The sequence below is a fragment of the Mirounga leonina genome, unplaced genomic scaffold, assembly GCF_011800145.1.
Source record: "Mirounga leonina isolate KUSES-001 unplaced genomic scaffold, KU_Mleo_1.0 Mir_127, whole genome shotgun sequence".
NCBI lineage: Eukaryota > Metazoa > Chordata > Mammalia > Carnivora > Phocidae > Mirounga > Mirounga leonina.
Window position 1 is genome coordinate 11,141,441 of NW_023270316.1, and position 21,745 is coordinate 11,163,185.

The following is a 21,745-nucleotide window of genomic DNA, read 5'->3' on the forward strand; positions in this document are numbered from 1 at the left end:
GTGTTCCCTCTCTCGCTGTGTCTCTCTCTGTCAAATAAATAAATAAAAATCTTAAAAAAAAAAAAAAAAAAAGAATATGAATGTCTGCATTCCTGGTCACTTTTCTGGCACCCCAGAGAACTGTTTTATCTTCTAGCTCTTCTTACTCCTTAGTTCATATATTTTAGCATCTGCAGCTCATCAGCCCCATTACTGTTTTTAACCTCTACCAAATCCTGTTCAGGCTACTCCTGCCCCTACACCCCACTCATTGAAACTACCCCGGCCAAGGCATCTGGAAGGTGAGTCCCCCACAATGTGTGTTGCTGGCACTGCTGTAGCTGCCTCAGCCTGCAGCCGGAGCGACCACACTGCGGACTCTACTACAAACCGCCATTACTGCCTTCCACTGCTCTCTTTCTTCTGCTCTGTGCTTGTCTGCTTATTTCATCTGCTTCTTTTTCCCACTTCTGGCTTTTAGGGAAGAAACCTGAACTTTTTTTTTTCCGAAGATTTTATTTATTTATTTGAGAGAGCAAGCGAGCGAGCGAGAGCACAAGCAGGGGGAGCGGCAGGCAGAGGGAGAAGCAGGCTCCCCACTGAGCAGGGAGCCCGATGCGGGGCTCGATCCCAGGACCCTGGGATCATGACCTGAGCCAAAGGCAGACGCTTAACCCACTGAGCCACCCAGGAGCCCCAAGAAACCTGAACTTTTACAGACAACTCTTTAGAGAGTCCCTTGAGGTCTGAAAATGTTCTACAAGCTAAAGATACCAAGAGGCTTAACTTGTTATAATTATAGAATTATAGCCTTACAGGGGAAAAAATAATGATGGGTGAGGAAAAAAGTTGAAAACAATTTAAGGTTTTATTTTGTTTTGTTCTGCAACAAGTTGTAGAATCTCTCCTTCAGAGGGAGCATAGGCCAGTAGTAGTTAGGCAGCTACAGGACTGTAGGTAAGCCTGCATTCCAGTCTTTGCCCCCCACTAATAGCTGTCTGACCTTGAACTTGCTTACACACACCTTCCTTTTACTTCTTACATCTATAAAGTGAAAACAGAACTATCCACCTGCAGGGCAGGTACACAAAGAAAATGGAGGGGCGCCTAGGTAGCTCAGTCCGTTAAGCATCGGACTCTTGATTTCAGCTCGTTATGATCTCAGGATTGTAAGATCAAGCCCTGCGTCCAGCTCCACGCTCGGTGTGGAGCCTACTTAAGACGCTCCCTCTCCCTCTGCCCCTCCCAGCCTCCCTCTCTAAAGGAAAAAAGAAAAAATTTTTTTAATTTAAAATTTTAAAAATAAAAAGCAAATGGAGCTAGTACATGTAGAGTGCTTGGCATCGCACCTGGCACACAATAACTACTCAAAACAAGTTAACAACCTGCTAAAGGCAGAAATTTCATCCACTGGTAGAAATCTCATCCATTTGTATCGTGGTCACAATCAATCTTGTTCCCTATACTCTTACTTTACCTAGATTCCTTATTTCCTTTCATCTTTCTCTACTATTCACTTTTAAAATTGCTTTCGCTTTGGGGAACCTACGTGGCTCAGGCGGTTAGGCGTCTAATTCTTGGTTTCTGCTCAGGTCATGATCTCAGGGTCAAGAGATCAAGCCCCGCATTGGGTTCCACACTCAGTGGGGAGTCTGCTTGAGTTTTTCTCTCTCCCTCTACCCGCACCCCAGTTCATGCTCGCACTAGCTCGCTCTCTAAAAAAATAAATAAATCTTTAAAAATAAATAGCTTTTGCTTTTAAATGGTGTGATAAACAATAGTTATAGCAGGAATGATTATAAAAACCACAGGCAGTCTGTATATACTTCACTGATAAATATAGGCCCAAGTTATAACTCCAAAGCATAAAGACTGCAAAACTAACTTACCATTAATATGTACAGAAGACAAAACCGTATTATACCTACAGTCATATATAGATATCCAATAAAAGATTTTTTTCATGTAAACTAGGAAATAGACCCTAATAAATATTTGTTATTTCTAAAAGTAAAACTGTATTTCAAATGAGCTTGATGTGAGCAGCAAGGAGATTAAGCCTCTTTCCAAAAGTTTCTCTCATATATGGAAATATATATAAACAATTCCATTAAAATTGGCAAAGAATTATTTATGACTAGTAAGTAAAGTGGTAAACAACAGGAATTCAGAGATGAGTAAGTAAAGGTCCTTGACATGACACGTAATTATAAGGCCAGAAAAGAATGCCGAAGCAGGGAGGGGAAGAGTAGTAAAAGAAATCTTGCTCTTTGACTAGGATGCTCTTCTCCCATGGCATCTCAGCTTAACGGTCACCCATTCAGAGAGATTTTTGGGTACTACCTTCTCTAAAAAGGCCACCCAGTTACCTTTTGGCACAGCATTTCTCAAATTTAGGGAGCTCAGAACCAAACAATGAGTATGTGAAGAACTAAATAAAAAGCTAAGAAAATATACACAGGATTCAAACAAATACGCCATAAGTATGTTGGGAACTGTGCATCCACAAGAAGAGAACACTCTTTGGTTGGCAAATTAGCATATCACATACTATGCTTCAATATGGCACCTCAGGAGCCCTGTAACAGTATCTTAGGTAAGGTCCAGTCCAAAAACAAAACCCCACAATCATCTCATTATTTCTGCTTCTTTGCCCATTTTAGAAAGGATGCACTTAAAAGTTTAATTTTAGAATGTATCTGAGGCAATAACTATATGTAACAGTGATAATTAATGTACTTCATTTAATCTGACAAAATCTTCAATCTATTACTTTCACTAGAACAACAACAAAAATCCTTCCTACTGAATTCTAAGTTTAGATGTTATACACAAATAAATAGATGAAATTCAACCTTAAGAGATCACAAAGTTACTATAAATTAAAAATAGCACTGCAACCTAAAAACACAGGGAAGTTTCTCAATGTGCACTTTCTATATTTATTTCCAGAATTCCAAGTTTTAATTCAGCAACTTCTCTCACCTACTGAATAGTTAACAAGCATCTACTGAAAGCTTCAGTGATACAAAAGAATTAAAAAGCATGATTTCTGCCTTCTACTCATGTACAAATTGGGTGACAATCAAACAGATGGCAGATAAAAATGTGATACAGCCATACCATGGACTTTATCAGACTTAGAAAGCAATGAGATTTTGACATACACTACAACATGGATGAAGCTTGAGAACATTATGCTCAAATAAGCCAGACACAAAAGGTAAAATATTCTATGATTCCATTTATAAGAGTTACCTAGAATAGACAAATTCATAAAGACAGAAAGTAAAACACACCTTACCAGGGGTATGGGTGGCAGTGACAGAGAGTTACTGTTTAATGGATGCAAAGTTTCAGTTTGGGATGATGAAACATCTCCAGACATGAATAGCAGAGATAGCCGCACACTATAAATGTACTTAATGCCACTGAATTGTACACTTAAAAATGGTGAAAAGGGGTGCACCTGGGTGTCTGACTAGTGATCTGGGCTCAGGTCATGATCTCAGGGTCCTGGGATCAAGCCCTGCTTCAGGCTCCACGCTCAGCAGCAGGGAGCATGCTTGGGATTCTCTCTCTCCCTCTGTTCCTCCCTCCCCCGCCAGGCCGCCCGTTAAGGCACTCACTCACCTTCTCTCAAAAATTTTTTAGATTTTTTTTTAAAGATTTTTATTTATTTATTTGAGATAGAGCGGAGAGGGAGAGCGCAGAGGGGTGAGAGGCAGAGGGAGAGGTCGAGAAGCAGGCTCCCCACTGAGCAGGGAGCCCAAAGCAGGGCTCAATCATAGGACCCCAGGATCATGACCTGAGCTGAAGGCAGATGCTTAACCGACTGAGCCACCCAGGTGCTCCTCAAATTTTTTTTAAATGGTGAAAAGGGCCCCATATATACTAAAATTGGGAGGATAGAGAAGATTATTAGCATGGCCCCTGCACAAGGATGACATGCAAATTCATAAAGCATTCCAAATTTTTTTAAATGGTGAAACAGGTAATTCTATGTTATATATGATATACCACATTAAATATGTATATAATGGAAGACAAAAATAAATCATAATTTCTTCAAGGTACCCTGAAAATAGAGCAAAATGAAAATCTTAATTTCAAGGGATTGATATTTGAGTCATTAATGAAGGAAATGTCCTAACTCCCCTTAAACATGTTTAAAGTAAAAATTATGACATTTTCCCATGGAATGTATAATATATGCAGATGAAATACACATGACAATGGTAACAGAGAATGCTGATGGAAAGAGAGGGGAAGGGGACTATACAATTTTAACATTTCTACATTTTACCTAAAATGGTATATATATATTTTTTAAGATTTTACTTATTTATTTGACAGAGAGAGAGCAAGAGAGCACAAGCAGGGGGAGCAGCAGAGGGAGAGGGAGAAGCAGGCTCCCTGCTGAGCAGGGAGCCCAATGCAGGGCTCGATCCCAGGACCCTGAGGTCATGACCTGAGCCAAAGGCAGACGCTTAACCAACTGAGCCACCCAGGCACACCTAAAATGGTATAATATTAACTCTAAATAGACCATATAAATTAAGGATGTATACTGCAATACCTAGAAAAAACACTAAAAAATGGAAAAGGTCTTCATAGATAAATTTAAATGGAATTCCAAAAATTAAGATAATCCAAGTAAGACAGGAAAATAGAATGGTAGCCATAAATCCAGTCACATCACTAATATATTAAACGTTAACAGATCTTACTGAAATTGCATATTGGTGAGGGTACACAAATCCATGACAGTACTAAAAAGCACTGAATTGCTTATCACAAAAGGGTGACTATTAGGACATGGGAATTGTATCTCAGTAAAGCTGTTATTAAAGAAAAGAAAGCAAACCAAAAAACATAATAAACACTACAATTAAAGATACAGATTATGAGAATGATTTAAAAAGTACAACCCACCTACATGCTGGCTACAAAAGACATGTTTTCAATATAAACAGTCAGTTGGAAAAGTGCATATTGTGCACACTGTAAGCATAAGACACTTGAGAGTCTTTAGAGTTAACATTACGCAACTTGTCCAAGATCATACAGCTACAAAATGGCAGAGCAAGAATTCTAACTCTGATTCCAGACTGTGCTAGTAAGTGCAAGGGGACAGTAAAGAGGGAGAGAAGGAAAGCCTGAGTATAAATCCAAGCTATTTTACTTTAAGGATAGGGTATACGAAATCCCAATCTCATCAAATCACAGATTTTTTTTTTTTTTTAAGTTAAATCCCAGATTCTTAACCTTCCTATTGAAGTCACCAAACCCTCAATCCTCAATGTACTGCCTTGTCTACAGCCTTAAAAAACTCACTAGAAATAAAGGGAAATTTCTCCTTCTCAAGTTACCCATGTTAGAGCATTTCTACTCAACATCATCTTCAAATTCTTAAACAAATATTCTAGAAGCTAACCTCTAATCCAACATCCAGGAAAAGAAACGTGTTCTCAAACATTTCAAAGGACACTCTGTTATGATAACGGTTTTATGAAATTACTTGCATAGGTTTTCATAAATTCTGCTGAACATGACATTTAAGAGTCACAATTACAAATATATTATAAACTGTCAGAAGGAAAGAGTCACTGAACTTTCTCCTCCAAATCCACAGAGACCAAATTAATTCAACATAAGTACATCACAGAGCAGTAAAGGTATCCATGTCTACTGTACAGCTCTACCAGCTCACTCACAGCAAATCCAAGTGAAGACAGTTACTCTGATTGGTGTCCAAGATCAAAAGATCAGAAAAACAAAGATAACTGTTTTTAGACCTTAAAAATGGCACACCAATAACAAAAAGATAAAAGCCTCCAAAAGCAAAAATAGGTACCCGCCAAAGCTATCATTTCAAAACCCAAAACAGAAAACACTAACAATTTGGTCTAGGTTCAATTCATCTTTGAAGCAGTTTGGAACATTTACTGAGTTGGGAATTTCTAACTTTTGTTAGAAACTACACTCTCATTTACTAGCTATGTGACACTGGGTAAAGCCTTTATTTCTGAGATTATTCTCTCTTCTTAAAACCAAGGATGATGATAATATGTCACAGATTGTCAGGAAGATAAAGTAAGAACGGTGCTAGTGATATCTGAAGGTTGGCATTCCATACCTATTTTTAAGAGCCTGGGGGAAGGCAAGAAATAGTCTGTGCCACTTGTTTTCTTATAAACAAAACCCTACTTCGGCAAATAAGAGTATCCTACATTACAAATCAATAGCAAAATTCTAACACACACACTCATTCCAGATGGATAAAAATATGGTTGCAGTGGTACAGTGGTTTAATTCCCCCTCCAGGGAATTAAATGGGGTTTGAGGTCAGAGTTGCACAGATGAAGGAAACCTTCTCTTTCAACATACACGTGACTTAAATTTAAGATTTTACATTCTTGAAAATTTTTAATTTTAACATAATAAAACCAGAGATCTGTGTCCAAAACGTGAATTCTACTAATGTTAAGAAAACATATGTAGTTAAAACTGTATCTACAAAATATATTAGTAACATTTCTCAACTTTTTTTTTTCTTAAGCGAGAGAGACAAAGCGGGCGGGGGAGGGGGTAAGGTGGTGGCGGTGGCAAAGGGAGAGGGGGAGAGAGGGGGGCAAGCAGAGGGAGGGAGAGAGAGAGAATCTTAAGCAGGCTCCATGCCCAGCTGGGAGCGAGGGACAGGGCTCAACCTCACAAGCCAGAGATCATGACCTAAACCAAAAGCAAGAGTCAGATGCTTTATCAACTAAGCCACCCAGGAACCCCCTATTTCTCAACATTTTTTTTTTTTTTAAAGATTTTATTTATTTGACAGAGAGAGACACAGCGAGAGAGGGAACACAAGCAGGGGGAGTGAAAGAGGGAGAAGCAGGCTTCCCGCAGAGCAGGGAGCCCGATGCGGGGCTCGATCCCAGGACCCTGGGATCATGACCTGAGCCGAAGGCAGACGCTTAACGACTGAGCCACCCAGGCACCCCTCTCAACATTCTTAAGCCATAATATAAATCAATTTCAACAGTCATGCACAAAACACTTCTGTGAATTACCAAGATCACAGCCCACATAGATAAAATCAGAGTTATATACAATTCTGGATTTGCAAGCTCTAAGCCTCTCCTTTATTCGCCTACTCAAAAAAAAAAAGTTTTTACAACTACAAGTGAATAGGGTATCATATGAATCCCTTTAAATTTACTTTACACTATCTTAACAAAAATATTGTTAAATGAAACCACTGGCCAACTTGCTAACTTGAATTTTAGTATTAGTTATGAACCACTTACAACATACTTTAATAACACACTATGGATTACAACATCATAACTGACGAGAAACAACCTAGCAAAATGCCGTCTTCCAGTTTGTACCCACGCCACAGTCATTTTCCTACAATCTGATCACCTGCTGCCTATATGATAACAAAGTGGGTTTCTATGGTTTCTAAGGTTTCTATGGGCTTTGGCCAAGTTGGCTACAGTTACTTTGGTCTTTTTTGCCTTCTCCTTGAACGTTCTCTCTTTCCAACTTTGCCAATTAGAATACAGTGTTTTGTTTTTCCCCCAAATTCTCTGTACCCAAAAGTCAGCCAACCTGGGTCAAGTCCTGACTGTTACTAGCAGATTGTGACTACTGGTAGGTCACTGCACCTGAGTCACTGTTTTCCTTTTGTTATACAGAGTTAATAATATCCAGCTTCAGCGGTTGCATGGAAGAAAGCAATCATGTGTCAAAGTAGTTGGTAAACTACAGTATTATGCACATGTATATAGCAGTATAATCCTACCAAACTATTAATCTCAACAGGAAAAAAATCTAAACTCAGAAAATACACATGAAAACTATCAGATTAGGGGCACCTGGGCTCAGTCGTTATACGTCTGCCTTCGGCTCAGGTCATGGTCCCAGGGTCCTGAGATCAAGCCCCGCATCGGGCTCCCTGCTCAGCGGGAAGCCTGCTTCTCCCTCCCCCACTCCCCCTGCTTGTGTTCCCTCTCTCACTGTCTCTGTCAAATAAATAAATGAAATCTTTGGGGAAAAAAAAAGTTTATCTTTGTAGGTGAAATTTATAAGGCTGCAACTGTCAAATCAAAGAACATATACATTTTAAATTTTGATAGATACCAGCAAAATTCTGGCACACCACTCCCCCCACAAAAAAAAAAAAAAAAAAAACCCTAAAATAATTTACACTCCCAAGAACAAGACAACTTTCCTGTATACGTGCCTACACTGGATGTTACAGCTATTTTTTTTAATTTTTGGTTAATCCAATGGATAGAAAAATCACACCTCATTACTGTTATATTCCTTACCCTGTTTAAAAGTGTCCAGTGAAAGGAGATAAAAGAATACAATCATCAAACCTAACATGCTTGCTATAGTCCTCCTCTATACCCTCAATGCTGAGTACTGTGGATAGAACTCACCATCTATATGCATATACACACATATCTTTTAAATACATGAGTAAGACCCAAACATGAAACACAAGTTATTTAATAAAACAAATTTCTCATACAGCTAATTACTATAACTTATAATGCTGTGCATCACTTAAACATAAAATAGTATGAAAATGTGTGTGTGTGTGTGTGTGTGTGTGTGTAAGCTAGAAAAGTAACTAGGAACACTAAGAAATCTCCTTAAACCAATACCTCCCCTTTCCAGGAACAGGTAATTTTACTCTCCAAAGCTCTTGGAATTTCTTTTCTTCATTCTAACAGTCCTCATAGCCTCCTAACACTCTGCTTTTACTGCTCAGAATACAAGGAACCCAGAGAGGAAATACAGAATGAAAAACAGTCTGCAAATAAAAATCTGTTGGCTCAGCACATTAAAATTACTTAAATTTCTTCACGAGGGTTATTTGTAGCTTTGTCTTTTCCATGATTTAAGCAAAAACAAGGTATGATGTTGTTGAAATCAGGTATAGTACAGACTCTGTGTAATCTGATCCCACTGTATGTAAATTAAGGATAAAGAACAGTTATCACTTGCACCCACAAATACACTCCCCACACAGAGCCCCAAGTGAAGGCTGTTATTTTAAAAAAAGGCGGAGGCGCCTGGGTGGCTCAGTCGTTAAGCGTCTGCCTTCGGCTCAGGTCATGATCCCAGGGTCCTGGGATCGAACCCCGCGCATCAGGTTCCCTGCCTGGCAGGAAGCCTGCTTCTCCCTCTCCCTCTCCCCCTGCTTGTGTTCCCTCTCTCGCTGCGTGTCTCTCTGTCAAATAAAAATATACAATCTTTAAAAAAAAAAAAGAATTAGTCTTGTAAAGAAAACTTATAAACTTTAGTATGCTTTTATATTTGGTTTATTGTATACTTTTTTTTAAAGATTTTTATTTATTTATTTGAGAGAGAAAGATAGCTAGAAAGAGCACACAAGTGGGGAGGAGAGGGAGAGCGGGGAGGAGAGGGAGATGCAGGCTCCCTAGTGAGCAGGGAGCCTGATGTGGGACTTGATCCCAGGACCCTGGGATCATGACCTGAGCCGAAGGCAGACACTTAACCTACTGAGCCACCCAGGTGCCCCTATTGTATACTTTCTAATGCAAATATATAGCAAAAATTCAGGGGGAAAAAAAAAATCCAGAAATTATTCATAGTTGTTAACTAAAAACAACAATGTATTACATAAAGCACAACTAGTTTTTCTACAAACAAAATAAATATGCAGGTCTTTGAATAGCAGTTTAAAAAAAAAAAACAGAACTGGGGTGCCTAGGTGGCACAGTCGGTTGGTTAAGTGGCCAACTCTTGGCTTCGGCTCAGGTTGTGATCTCAGGGTTGTGAGATCGAGCCCCATGTTGGGCTCCACACTCAGCGAGAAGTCTGCTTAAGATTCTCTCCCCCTCTCTTTCTTCTCTAAAATAAATTTTTTTAAAAAAGGAACTAAAAATAAATGGAGAAAAAAATCTCCGTATTTGATTAAATCTCAAACATAGGATATGGGATTACAATAAAGGGAACTCCACAGTATTCAACTTTAAAAAAAAAATCCATTTCCTCCTTGCTAAGTCACCATCATCAACATGGTAATCATGATGGTAATCACCATCAACATGATAATCTATCAACATGGTAATCCATCTACCACTACATTGGAAATTAGATATCTAAGAATATACTCAGTTTGCGATAGTAACTATTGAATTTCAATGGCTGGTCACCAACCACACAACGTTTATATGGCCTAACAAAATCAGTAGGCAATTTCATTTCAATGCTGTTGTCTTTTGTTTTTTTGTTTGTTTTTTAACGGAACTTACCACCTATAACCAGACATTCCAAAAGAAGCATTTATTTTTTTCAAAAGGAGTATTTTAAATGGCACACTCCAATGGGAAAAGATTTTAATGCTAGGAAAATTATATCCCAAAAGGAATCTTGCCATGATGCACAAAAACCAAGAGGCTAGTTATCACTAGCTGCATATTTTCATAGTGAGCCAAAACACAGCAATACTGCTTTTTAGCTATAAAACAGTCCATTTTGTGATAGGAGAAAGTTTCCTTGCATGTTGTTTTATAATTCTTAACCTAATGATTATTTAATCTTTCCATAACATTCATTGAATCCACTATGTTGAAATCATTAGACTATAAAACAAAAGGGAAAGAAAGACTGACAAGGCCAAGTCTCGTCTCAAGAGGAAATTAATATACAGAAATAATTTTAACCTAATATGTAATGTAGTATATCAAATAAATCTTAAAAAAAAAATGCTCTAGAAAACAGAGCAAAGACATTACTTCTCACCAGAGGGATATGGAAACTACTCTGGTAGAAGTAACATGTGAACTGTGCCTTTCAGGAGAGGCAATCGTTAGAAATGTGGGAGAGGACAAGTGTGCCCCTTGGGCAAAGAAACACAAAAAGGATGGAACACGAAAGAACCAGCCACGTTTGAGAACAGCACGGTGTTCTGGCTTGGCTGACGCATAGCTCTGAGAAAGGGAAATGGAGGAGAGGAGATCAGAAAGAAAATTCATGAGAAAGGAAGGTAATCATTCATATATTCTGCACTCTTTTAACATGAAACCCCTGATGGAAATAATCTTCATTTAAGGAAAATGTGAACTTCTTCATAATATTTTCTTCCCTGAATTGAAGTCATTTGTGTACTTGAATTATCTGACCTTACTGTGAGCCCCTCATGAGCAGAACACACGTCTGATTCATTTTTATACCCTTCTCAAATATCTTAAACATAGCTACCAAACAACCACTTTTTAATGACTAAATGAATGCATGAATGAACATAAGGGTCATGTCATTTAACTTCTCTTAGACTCAGAGAAGTTAATACCAGGAATTGGCAAATTTCTACTACAAAGGGCCATGCAGTAAATATTTTAGGCTTTGCAGGTTACTTGATCTCTGTTACAACTACACAGTTCTGCTGTTACAGAGCAAAAGGAGCCACTGACAACATGTAAATGCATGGGCTTGACTTTGTGCCAATAAAATTTAACTTACAAAAACCGGCGGCAGGCTGCATTTGGGCCACGGGCCATGGTTTAGAGACGCCTCCTCTATACAACTTAAATTCAGTACCTTATATTATACAGGCACATTCATATGTGTTATAGTCAAATCACCTTCTGACGTAATGACAGAACACAGCCAAAATTTCAAACAAGACGATAACGAAAAAGAATGTAAGTGGGAAAGTGTGATTATACCACACACAACCTGGCAAATCTGGACCTTGGGCTGCTTCCACCCAATCTGCCCTCTCCAGACACTTACTACCATTAGCTATGTCACCTTACATCACAATTTCTGTAGGCCTCAGTTTCATCTTTAGGCCCTAGTTTTTAATCTTCCACCTGGTTAAAATAGATCGTTCTAAACTAGAACTCTTGGTTCTTAAAAACTGTCCAAGTTAAATTTATGGATTTTAAGTGGAAATATCTAGAAAATTACATTCATAATTTTGAATCCATGAAAGAACAAAACACAAGCATTTCACAGAAACAAAGTATAACACATTAGAATAATAAATTAAGATAACACCTGGGATAACTGATGTAATCGGCTTCTCGAAACATTCAAAATCCTATTTTAGCACCTGAAAACTAAGGTTTCAGTACCATCTTGAATGTAGTTATAAATACACCTGGGAAATCAGCTCAATTCACCCAATCAGGGTGGTAATATCTGAGACTCAGATCATGCATAAATCTTTTCCCAAAATAGAGAAGGCAGTCAGATTTGATCTTCAATGCCACAATATGCAATGAAAAGAGAAATAATGCTCTTGTATAAAATAAATCACTGGACTCCTTGACACAGGTAGCTACAAATCTAAAGAGCTGAATTTTTTAAAAGTCCATAAAATATATAACAAACTTGGTGTCATTCACTAGATATAAAGATGATTTTATAACTTTTCCACTTTTATTCTTCAAACCAAGACCCGGGTTACAGAATAAAAACTCTTCACTTTTCACAAATAATTTTCAAAGAACTGACAGGTCAATTAAAATTCTGTAATTCAGGGGCGCCTGGGTGGCTCAGTGGGTTAAGCACCTGCCTTCAGCTCAGGTCATGATCCCAGGGTCCTGGGATCAGCATCTTGTCAGGCTCCCTGCTCAGCAGGGAGTCTGCTTCTCCCTCTTCCTCTGCCCCCCCCCACACCCCCTTGCTCGTGTTCTCTCTCTCTCTCTCTCTAATAAATAAATAAAATCTTTTTTAAAATATCTGTAATTCATCACTACCCACAGTTACAAAAGTAACACCATTATACTGCTTTCTGAAATATAAGTTAACAGATTCTGGTTCATTACTAACTTACCAGACATTTGGCAAATTCTTTGTTTTCTGAAAGAAATCCATAACCTGGATGTACCTTAGAAATGAAAACAAAAAGCACTTTCAATTTTATCATATCACAAAACCTTTATAAGCAACATAGAGAGTGCACTCATGTGTTTATATTTTAAGGGCCTGGAGTCAGGTTACTTCTCCTACATACTGACAGTTGCAACACACATTCCTGAGTACGGACCCAAATTCCAAGAAACTGCCTAATATTCACTTACAGCACACCACCTTTGTCCTAACCATAAACAGGACCATTGACCTACAACACAACCTATTTCAGCACAACCTGAACTCTATTTCAACACAACCTGAACTCTCCCTACTTTTTCTGAGGCTAATTTTGGCCCTAAGCCAAATTTTTTAATAGTTAGTGGGCCAAAGAACAAGGTTAAAAGAAACCATTTGTGAGATAGATGAAAAACTCCTAATTCCCCTTTCTTTAGAGTCCCGGGAAATGCTGCTTTCCAAAAATCTGGCTAAGCCAACTAACATATTTTATTCCTGACCACATGAATACACTCAGCCACCCAATGAGCAGTGTTGGTCAAAACTAAAGTCGAAATCTGGTTTTACTTTTTCTTTATACACTGAATTTTTTTCTTCTAACATGTACTCTTTTTTCCCTCCTTGGCCCACTTAACCATTCATAATCACTTTGTGCTATCCTCTCACAAACCATGTTGCTATGATTTAAGTTCTATCATCCTGGCCCATCACACTGTTCAAACAAATTTAGCCTATTATCAATCAAGACTGAACATATTTCTAGGAAAACAATTCTACTGTAAGGAAAGCCAAATTTTGCAAGGAGCCGATATCATAATCTAGAAGTAGCTACACATCTGAGATTTTTAAATGTTTTATGAACCTGGTACAGAATTTAAACAACTGCATCACAGGTAAAGAGTTTCACCAACTGCGTTTTATAGAAAAATTTAACAAAAGATTGTATTCTGACAAGCTATCGTTAAAGAGTTAAGAGTTTTACCTTCATTAACTCTGATAATAAACTGTAAACATCTATAATATGGGTTCATGAATTTAGTTATTTATTTAAACATGTATCTTAACTAAAACATTTCTTTCACAAGACATGTGAACACTAATTGAAGTACTCCAGGCTAATTGCTGGTGTTGGCTGTTTCCATCCAATTTCAGAGATAACTCTGCATAGTTTGCAACATTATATATAATTAGTTCTCTGATCTATAAAACACACACACACACACACACACACGGCACCAATAATACACAATTCCTGATGTCAGAAACCAGATTCTTCCCTGGATTCCACCCCATTCAAACAGAATTGGAGATGGGAAGAATTACTGATTTCTCCCTGTAAGTTAAGTGTATTCTACTGACATTATCAAACTAAAATTATCATCAATTGCATAGTTTTTATTTCTGGAAGTGTAACCAGGTATACGTAATTTTTAAATGATTAAAACAATTTAAACAAGAATCTTTTGGATCCTATAACAGATTTTTTTAATGTTCTTATTGCACTGAAAGGGTTAATACTCAAAACTAATTGGGATTTCTTTTCTTTTTTTTTTTCCTAACAAATTTGGAAATGAACTGAAACTGCTCCCTGGTGTGAAAGCTGAATCCAACAGCCACCTGCAGGATCAGCGACCAACACTGCCAGATGCTACAAAGCCTTTGATTTCCAGTAGCGAATTCGGCCACATTTAACTCATGTGACATGAACTAACAGCAACAGCATTTTCAATCATTCTTTCTTATTTTTTTTTTTTTTTCTGAATACAAACTCTAGCTTTCTGCTCACTATATATGAAACAGCTGCAGTAGATAGATTCATTCAGACTCACAGCTTGGGCCCTGGTTTTCTTAATGGCTTCCATGATGGCATCCATGTTGAGGTAGCTTTTACTGGTGGGAGCTGGGCCAACACAGACAGCCTCATCCGCCATTTTCACATGAACCTGAAGAGACAAATCTCTGCATTAACAGATGCTCCCAGCAAAAAGAACTCCCATCATTCATGAATACACACAAAATTGCAAATGTGATTGTTTCCCTTATTTAAGTAGTCAGGTCTTTTTGAAAGTGCACTAAAAAAAGAATAGTGTAACATATCAGCTCAGGAACTATATTAACCATGACTTTCATTTATTACAAGCCTAATCATTGTCTAGCCAGAGAACTTCCATAATATTCCCTACTAATTTGATTAAATAAAACCCCTGCAAACGTTGGCCCCCTATTCAGTTCATCTACATATAAATCTTATATCAAAAACTACCCTGTTACATGTAGCCAGTAGTCCAATATTTTCCCAACAAGCACTCATGCCCAGTTCTAAGCAAGCTCCCCAGGAAGTGGGGATAATTAGAGAAACTGAATGAAGGGATGCAGTGAGTGTCCCTGCACAGCAGCAGGTCAGCAGCAGGCACAAATTAAAGTCCAGAACTAAAGACTTCAATATCAACGAGCCAGAAAATCTTGACAATCATTTAAATGCTCTCACATTTGATCCTCATCCATTTTTACCTTTACTCCTAGAAGAGCTGATATATGCATTAATTCTAAGTCTACTCAAAACTTAGAAATATATGCTCCATTTTTAAGACTACTCACTGTACAACCTTTTTACACCAATATTTTTCCTTGAGGTGAGGCATTCACTACTGAAAAGAGTAACTGATTTCTGAAAGACACTGTTCTTTTAAAATGATAAAAGGATTCATATATCTTTGAAATGGCTTTCCCTAACAGTTTTCCAGTTTAAGGAACTTCCAATCCATTTAAATTTATTTTACAAGGCAGACATAAAAACTAGAACACCTACATCTACCTGGACTTTTATGACCCCACCCCCCGCCCAAAGTCCAAGATGGAAAATACTTTTGAGTATTGCTAAGTTCTATTCTTCAGCCATGAATTTTTAAGAAGCACGTTGTTTTAAATGACATCTATAAAAAATAAAACCAATTAAGTCATCTTTTAGAAAGCTGAGTTATCTTTATCAATTCAATACTTTCCAATAAGTAAAAAAATTATATCATGCCCAAGAGATTTACATCAATATTTTAATGGAAAATACTCAAATATATACACTCTGTAGTATCTTTAATAATGTCCCCTGCGAAGAAAAGCAGCCAGGCTCACAAAGGGATCCTAAATATTCCCATGTTCAAAGCAAGGCTCTCCTTGTGGTTATTTCTGCCTTGCTTCCCCCCTCCCCCACCCCACCCCGTCTCAAGTTGTTCTTCCCCTCAGACCAGAATGCTCTTCCTCTTCTGCCCCTGCCCAGTGCAACTTTGTTATTGTAACTGTGGCTTTCTTTCTATAAGAAAGAAACTGAACACTGAGCAATCCTTTAAAAAGAATGCATTAGCCAGGTGGGGATAAAGTAAAGTAAAATCCACATTTATTCTGTGTATTTTATTCACCTCCAAGTACTACCTACTATTAAAGATGCCCAAGTTTCACTTCTACCACTGGGTCTTTCCCAGGTACTTCAGCTTCAGATGAATCTCCTTTAATCTGAACTCTGATAGTACTTAGTGCAAATTTTGGCATTTAATTGCATCCTGCCTAGCAACGTTTTTTATTTATTTATTTATTTATTTATTTGACAGAGAGAGACACAGTGAGAGAGGGAATACAAGCAGGGGGAATGGGAGAGGGAGAAGCAGGCTTCCCGCGGAGCAGGGAGCCCGATGCGGGGCTCGATCCCAGGACCCTGGGATCATGACCTGAGCTGAAGGCAGACGCTTAACGACTGAGCCACCCAGGTGCCCCTAGCAACGTTATTCTGACTGCTTTATAGATTGTCTGTTACAATTCAGACACTCTCCTCCACCAGATTAGAAGGTCCTGAAAGGCAGAGGTTAGGTCTTAAATTCCTTTTTAAATCACTCCCAGCACAATGTTATGTGTTAAAAGCTCGTTAACTCATAGATACACATGGATGGCAGTTTATTTAATAACTTTCATTGTTAAGCCGTTGTCTTTTTTTTTTTTAAGATTTTATTTATTTATTTTAAAAGAGAATGAGAGAGAGCACAAGCAGGGAAAGCAGCAGAGGAAGAGGGAGAAGCAGGCTCCCCGTTGAGCAGGGAGCCCAATGCGGGGCTCGATCCCAGGACCCTGGGATCATGATCTGAGCCAAAGGCAGATGCTTAAAGGACTGAGCCACCCAGGCGCCCCTAAGCCATTGTCTTTGAAGTGAAAGTCTAACGCAAATTAAAAATTCTCCAATCTTAGCAATACATATGGGAACTGAAGGTTGTATGGGAAGAAATTAAAAGACACATACACACATATGTGTGTATATTTATATGTCCAAAATTTCTGTAATAAACATACATCAAAAAGAGGAGAATCTAAATAGTATTTTGACTAGTATTTTTTTTTTAAGGTTTTATTTATTTATTTGACAGAGAGAGAGAGAGAGGGAGAGCAGGAACACAAGCAGGGGGAGTGGGAGAGGGAGAAGCAGGCTTCCTGCCGAGCAGGGCTCGATCCCAGGACCCCGGGATCATGCTGAGCCACCCAGGCGCCCCTTGACTAGTCTTTCTTTCTAAATACACTTTGTAACCATACGGCATATATAATTTTGCATCCTTTTGTTTTATAACTAACATCTTAATAGACATGTTTCCTGTTATCACGAACTGTAAACATACTGAGAATTTAACTCAGAGCCTAACATATTTTAGCAGATGATCAATATTGTTCAAACATTCAAATAAATTAATGTCAAAAGCAGGTCAAAACTGCTTACGGGCTTTACAAAGAAAAGGCAAAACATGCTGTTTCTAATGGTTGACTGGTTTCTTTTATTTCTCAGAAACAAACCTTTCTTTAGGGTAGAAGCTATACTAGCATCTTAACAAACCCAAAGTGAAGCACAGGGTCAGTACTAGCAAAAATCCTGGGCAAAGCCATTTGAAAGAAAAAAAAAAAAAAAAAACTAGAATCCTCTGCTGCCTTAGTTCCCAAAGAGATACTTACTTATGAGTCAATCAGGAAAGAAAAATTTTTAAAACTTTTGAAACTCAAATTTCAATTTTGTTGTTATTATTGTACTAAATGCCTGACGTTATTTCACTGGGTTATTAATACAAAACCAACTGCATTCAAGCCATGTAGGTGTTCTTCTGAAGAGCGACTTGAAAAATATAAATATAAATTCCTTTTTCTAATACTTCAGTAATATGTAACAATCATGGAAAAGTTTAAACTGAACTAATCAATTAACTAAGGATATTGCTGGCTAAAAGTTTCAAAAAGAAAAAAGATTTTACGTATGAAGTAGTCTTCAGAAGCTTTTCCAATAGGTTTTTGAAGATTAATTTCCTCAAGCTTTAAATTTTTGTTTTAGATTTTAGTTTTGGATTTTAAATTTTATTAAGTAGAAAAAATTACTTGAACCAGCCTTTTATTTTCCAAATAATAATCTAACAAAGTGTTTTTCAACTGACAGAACTGAAAAAAATCATGTTCCTCACTGACTTTCTTTAAATGACTTTAAACACTTGGATATAGACAGGTTAAAAATTGTGCATGAATTTTAAAACTGAGTTAATGAAAATTTCATATTAGACCATTAGATGTGTCAGATATGCTTTAAAAAGATACTCTGTTTGGTCAAAAACATAGCACCTTAGTGTTGAGAAGTACACTAGACCAGATCTGAGTGAAAGCTTTTAAATACCTTCTAAACTAATACAGACTGAGAAAGACAGGGAAGATAAGCAGCTTTGAAGATGTTTCCTCCTGCTGGGAGGGTTTTGTTTTTGAAACCTATCACTCAAGAAGATTGTAGTTAGGTGGGCACTCTCTACGATGTTCACGAATACTTGAGTTTTCCCTGGGCTATCACCCAATGCGAACACAAGGTGAGACACTGCCAGGATGAGAGAATGTAGATTAGATGTCCTCCTTGCCCTAGAAGAGCAATGCCTCATACAATCTGTCCAGGTTTCAGTATCCACCAGATCTAACCCAATTCTTTAACAAGCAAAAGTCACCCTTAAAGACTGAAAAGGTAAAGAAAAGCATGCCAACTGCATCAATCTTAATTTGAAAACCCGGGGGGAAAAGTCATTTTTTTTTTAAAGATTTTATTTATTTTTTTTTGAACTAAACTCTACACCCAACATGGGGCTTGAACTCACAACCCCAACAAGAGTCACACACTCCAACCAACTGAACCAGCCAGGCACCCCCAGAAAAATCATTTTTAAAAACCAGATAAAATCCTATTTCTTTTTTTTTTTTTTTTTAAGATTTTATTTATTTATTTATTAGAGAGCGAGCGAGAGAGAAACAGCATGAGAGAGGAGAGGGTCAGAGGGAGAAGCAGGCTCCCCGCTGAGCCGGGAGCCCGATGTGGGACTCGATCCCAGGACCCTGGGATCATGACCTGAGCCGAAGGCAGTCGCTTAACCAACTGAGCCACCCAGGCGCCCCTAAAATCCTATTTCTAAGAGGGGGGAAAAAAGAACCTTTCTCTCTATTCTATACGATGTATCTAAAGAGACTTAGACAAATGTCAACAGACTAGCATTCTGGCATATCCTTCTAGGAAGGCAATTCATTCCTAGAAAATAATTATTTTTCAGGGGCACCTGAGTTGGTCAGTCAGTTAAGCATCTGCTTTAGGCTCAGGTCATGATCCCAGGGTCCTGGGCAGGGAGCCTGCTTCTCCCTCTCCCACTCCCCTTGCTTGTGCACTCACTCGCTCTCTATCAAATAAATAAAATCTTTTTAAAAAAATGATTTTTCAAAATCAGTAAATACTATATTTGCTTTGAATCCATTTTGTAAAACTGTATGTGTAGCACCATGACACATTTATTTGTGATTTTTGGATGGCAGAGTTAGTGACTTTACTATTTTTCTTCTGTTATAACTTAATTTTCAAATGGTAAAATTAAAAATTACAGGGAAAAGAGAATGGGTTTTTTCTAGTTGCAAAACTCTCAATCTATTTTCTAAAATCCTGTTTTCCCAGTGTAGAGGTTCCTCAAAAAGTTAAAAATAGAGCTACACTACGATCAAGCAATTGCACTACTAGGTATTTCCAAAGAATACAAACATAGTGATTCGAAGGGGCACATGCATCCCAATGTTTATAGCAGCAATGTCCACAAAAGCCAAACTATGGAAAGAGCCCAGATGTCCATCAACAGATGAATGGATAAAGATGATGTGGTGTGTGTGTACATACGTGTGTGCGCGCACACACACACACACACACAGGAATATTACTCAGCCATCAAGAATGAAATCTTGCCATTTGCAAGGACGTGGATAGAACTAGAGGGTGTTATGCTAAGCAAAGTCAGTCAGAAAAAGAAATGCCGTATGAGTTTCACTCATATGTGGAATTTAAGAAACAAAACAGATGAACATAGGGGAAGGGAAGGAAAAATAAGATGAAAACAGAGAGGGAGGCAAACCATATGAGACACTAAACTCTAGGAAACAAACTGAGGATTGCTGGAGAGGATGGGGGTGAGGGGAAGGGATAAATGGGTGATGGGCATTACAAAGAGTACATTTGATGTAATGAGCACTGTTATATCCAACTGATGGATCACTAAATTCTATCCCTGAAATTTTTTAAAAAGATTTTATTTATATATCTGAGAGAGAAAGAGAAAGACCACAAGCAGCGGAGGGACAGGGGGAGAGGGAGAAGCAGGATCTCCACTGAACAGGGAGCCCAATGCAGGACTTGATTCCAGGACCCCGGGATCACGACCTGAGCTGAAGGCAGATGTTTAACCAACTGAGCCACTCAGGTGCCCCTACCCCTGAAATTAATATACTATACATTAACTAAATTGAATTTAAATAAAGAATTAAAAAAAAAATCCTGTTTTCCTATCAGTAAAGGGAACTGTCCCAGAACCAATTATGAAACCAAAGAGTTTGTTGAGTCTTTATTTGGCAGGGATGCATTTCTGAGAATATGGTAAACAAAAAAAGAATGAAAAGCACCATGACTAGAACCATATTGTCATACCACTGACACCTGGTAGAAGCATCAGGGAGCAATGGGAAGGATGGAGTAGGGGAGAGGAGACAAGAAGTATGAAAGCAAAATCTTAGCAAAAGGAATGTCAATGTACCAAGACCGCAGCGAAATGGATTGTGGAATGGGGAAGGGGGGCGTGCAGAGGTAAGTATGAAAGGGTGGGGCAGGGGCTATCTATATGGTTGGTTGTAAAGGTTGGGGAGACAGAGTGATAGCTAAGAAAAGGTTTGAAGTAGAGTCTTTCTTAGAAAAAACTTGAACAAATGCCCTTGAAAAGTAAGGAGCTTAAAAGTAAGGAGATGAAATAATTCACATTGACAATCAAGTGGCAGAGCTAGGAGATATGGGGAAGCAGGAGACAGGGAAAGGGACAGAGCTCATCTCCACCCCCACCCCCACAAAATATAAGCCAGGATTTAAAAAGAAAAAAGATGAAAGAGGGGGCACCTGGGTGGCTGAGGTAGTTAGGTGTCTGCCTTCGGCTCAGGTCAGGATCTTCGGGGTCCTGGGATCGAGCACCGAGTCGGGGAGGGGGGGGGCGGATCTCTGCTGAGAGTGAATCTGCTTCTCCCTCTGCCCCTCCCCCCATTTGTCCTTTCTCTCTCTTGCTCTCTCCCTCTCTCAAATAAAATCTTTCTAAAAAATAAAATCAAAAAAAAAAAAAAAAGGAAAATCAGACAGGAAAGACAAACAGGAGACACAGAAGGACAGACAGAGCTTGTTACACAGTTCAAGACAAGCTCCCCAAGTACCCACTCCCCAGTTGCTGTGCTGCCTGGAAGGGCTTCTCCAAAGACCTTCTCGAGCCACCACTGCAGAGAAAGCAGCAGAGATACGACCAAGAATGTGTCTTTCCTTCTTAATGGTGGGAAGATGCCAAGAATGGGCATAAAT

At 38.4% G+C, this 21,745-nt stretch overlaps 1 protein-coding gene and 1 non-coding gene across 4 annotated transcripts in view; one reads left to right on the forward strand and one right to left on the reverse strand.

The window, feature by feature from the left end:
• Window positions 1-21,745, reverse strand: part of PCCA (propionyl-CoA carboxylase subunit alpha) — a 402,470-nt gene that overhangs the window by 321,480 nt on the left and 59,245 nt on the right. For all 3 annotated transcript variants that reach the window (XM_035003107.1, XM_035003106.1, XM_035003108.1), the window contains 2 exons: window positions 14,667-14,780; window positions 12,803-12,856 (listed from right to left, as the gene is read on the reverse strand). In XM_035003107.1, the coding sequence (XP_034858998.1) occupies window positions 12,803-12,856; window positions 14,667-14,780 (168 nt within the window). The remainder of the gene's footprint in view (window positions 1-12,802; window positions 12,857-14,666; window positions 14,781-21,745) is intronic.
• Window positions 3,850-3,957, forward strand: LOC118009693. Its single transcript, XR_004678983.1, has one exon. It is a non-coding gene; the product is annotated as a U6 spliceosomal RNA (small nuclear RNA).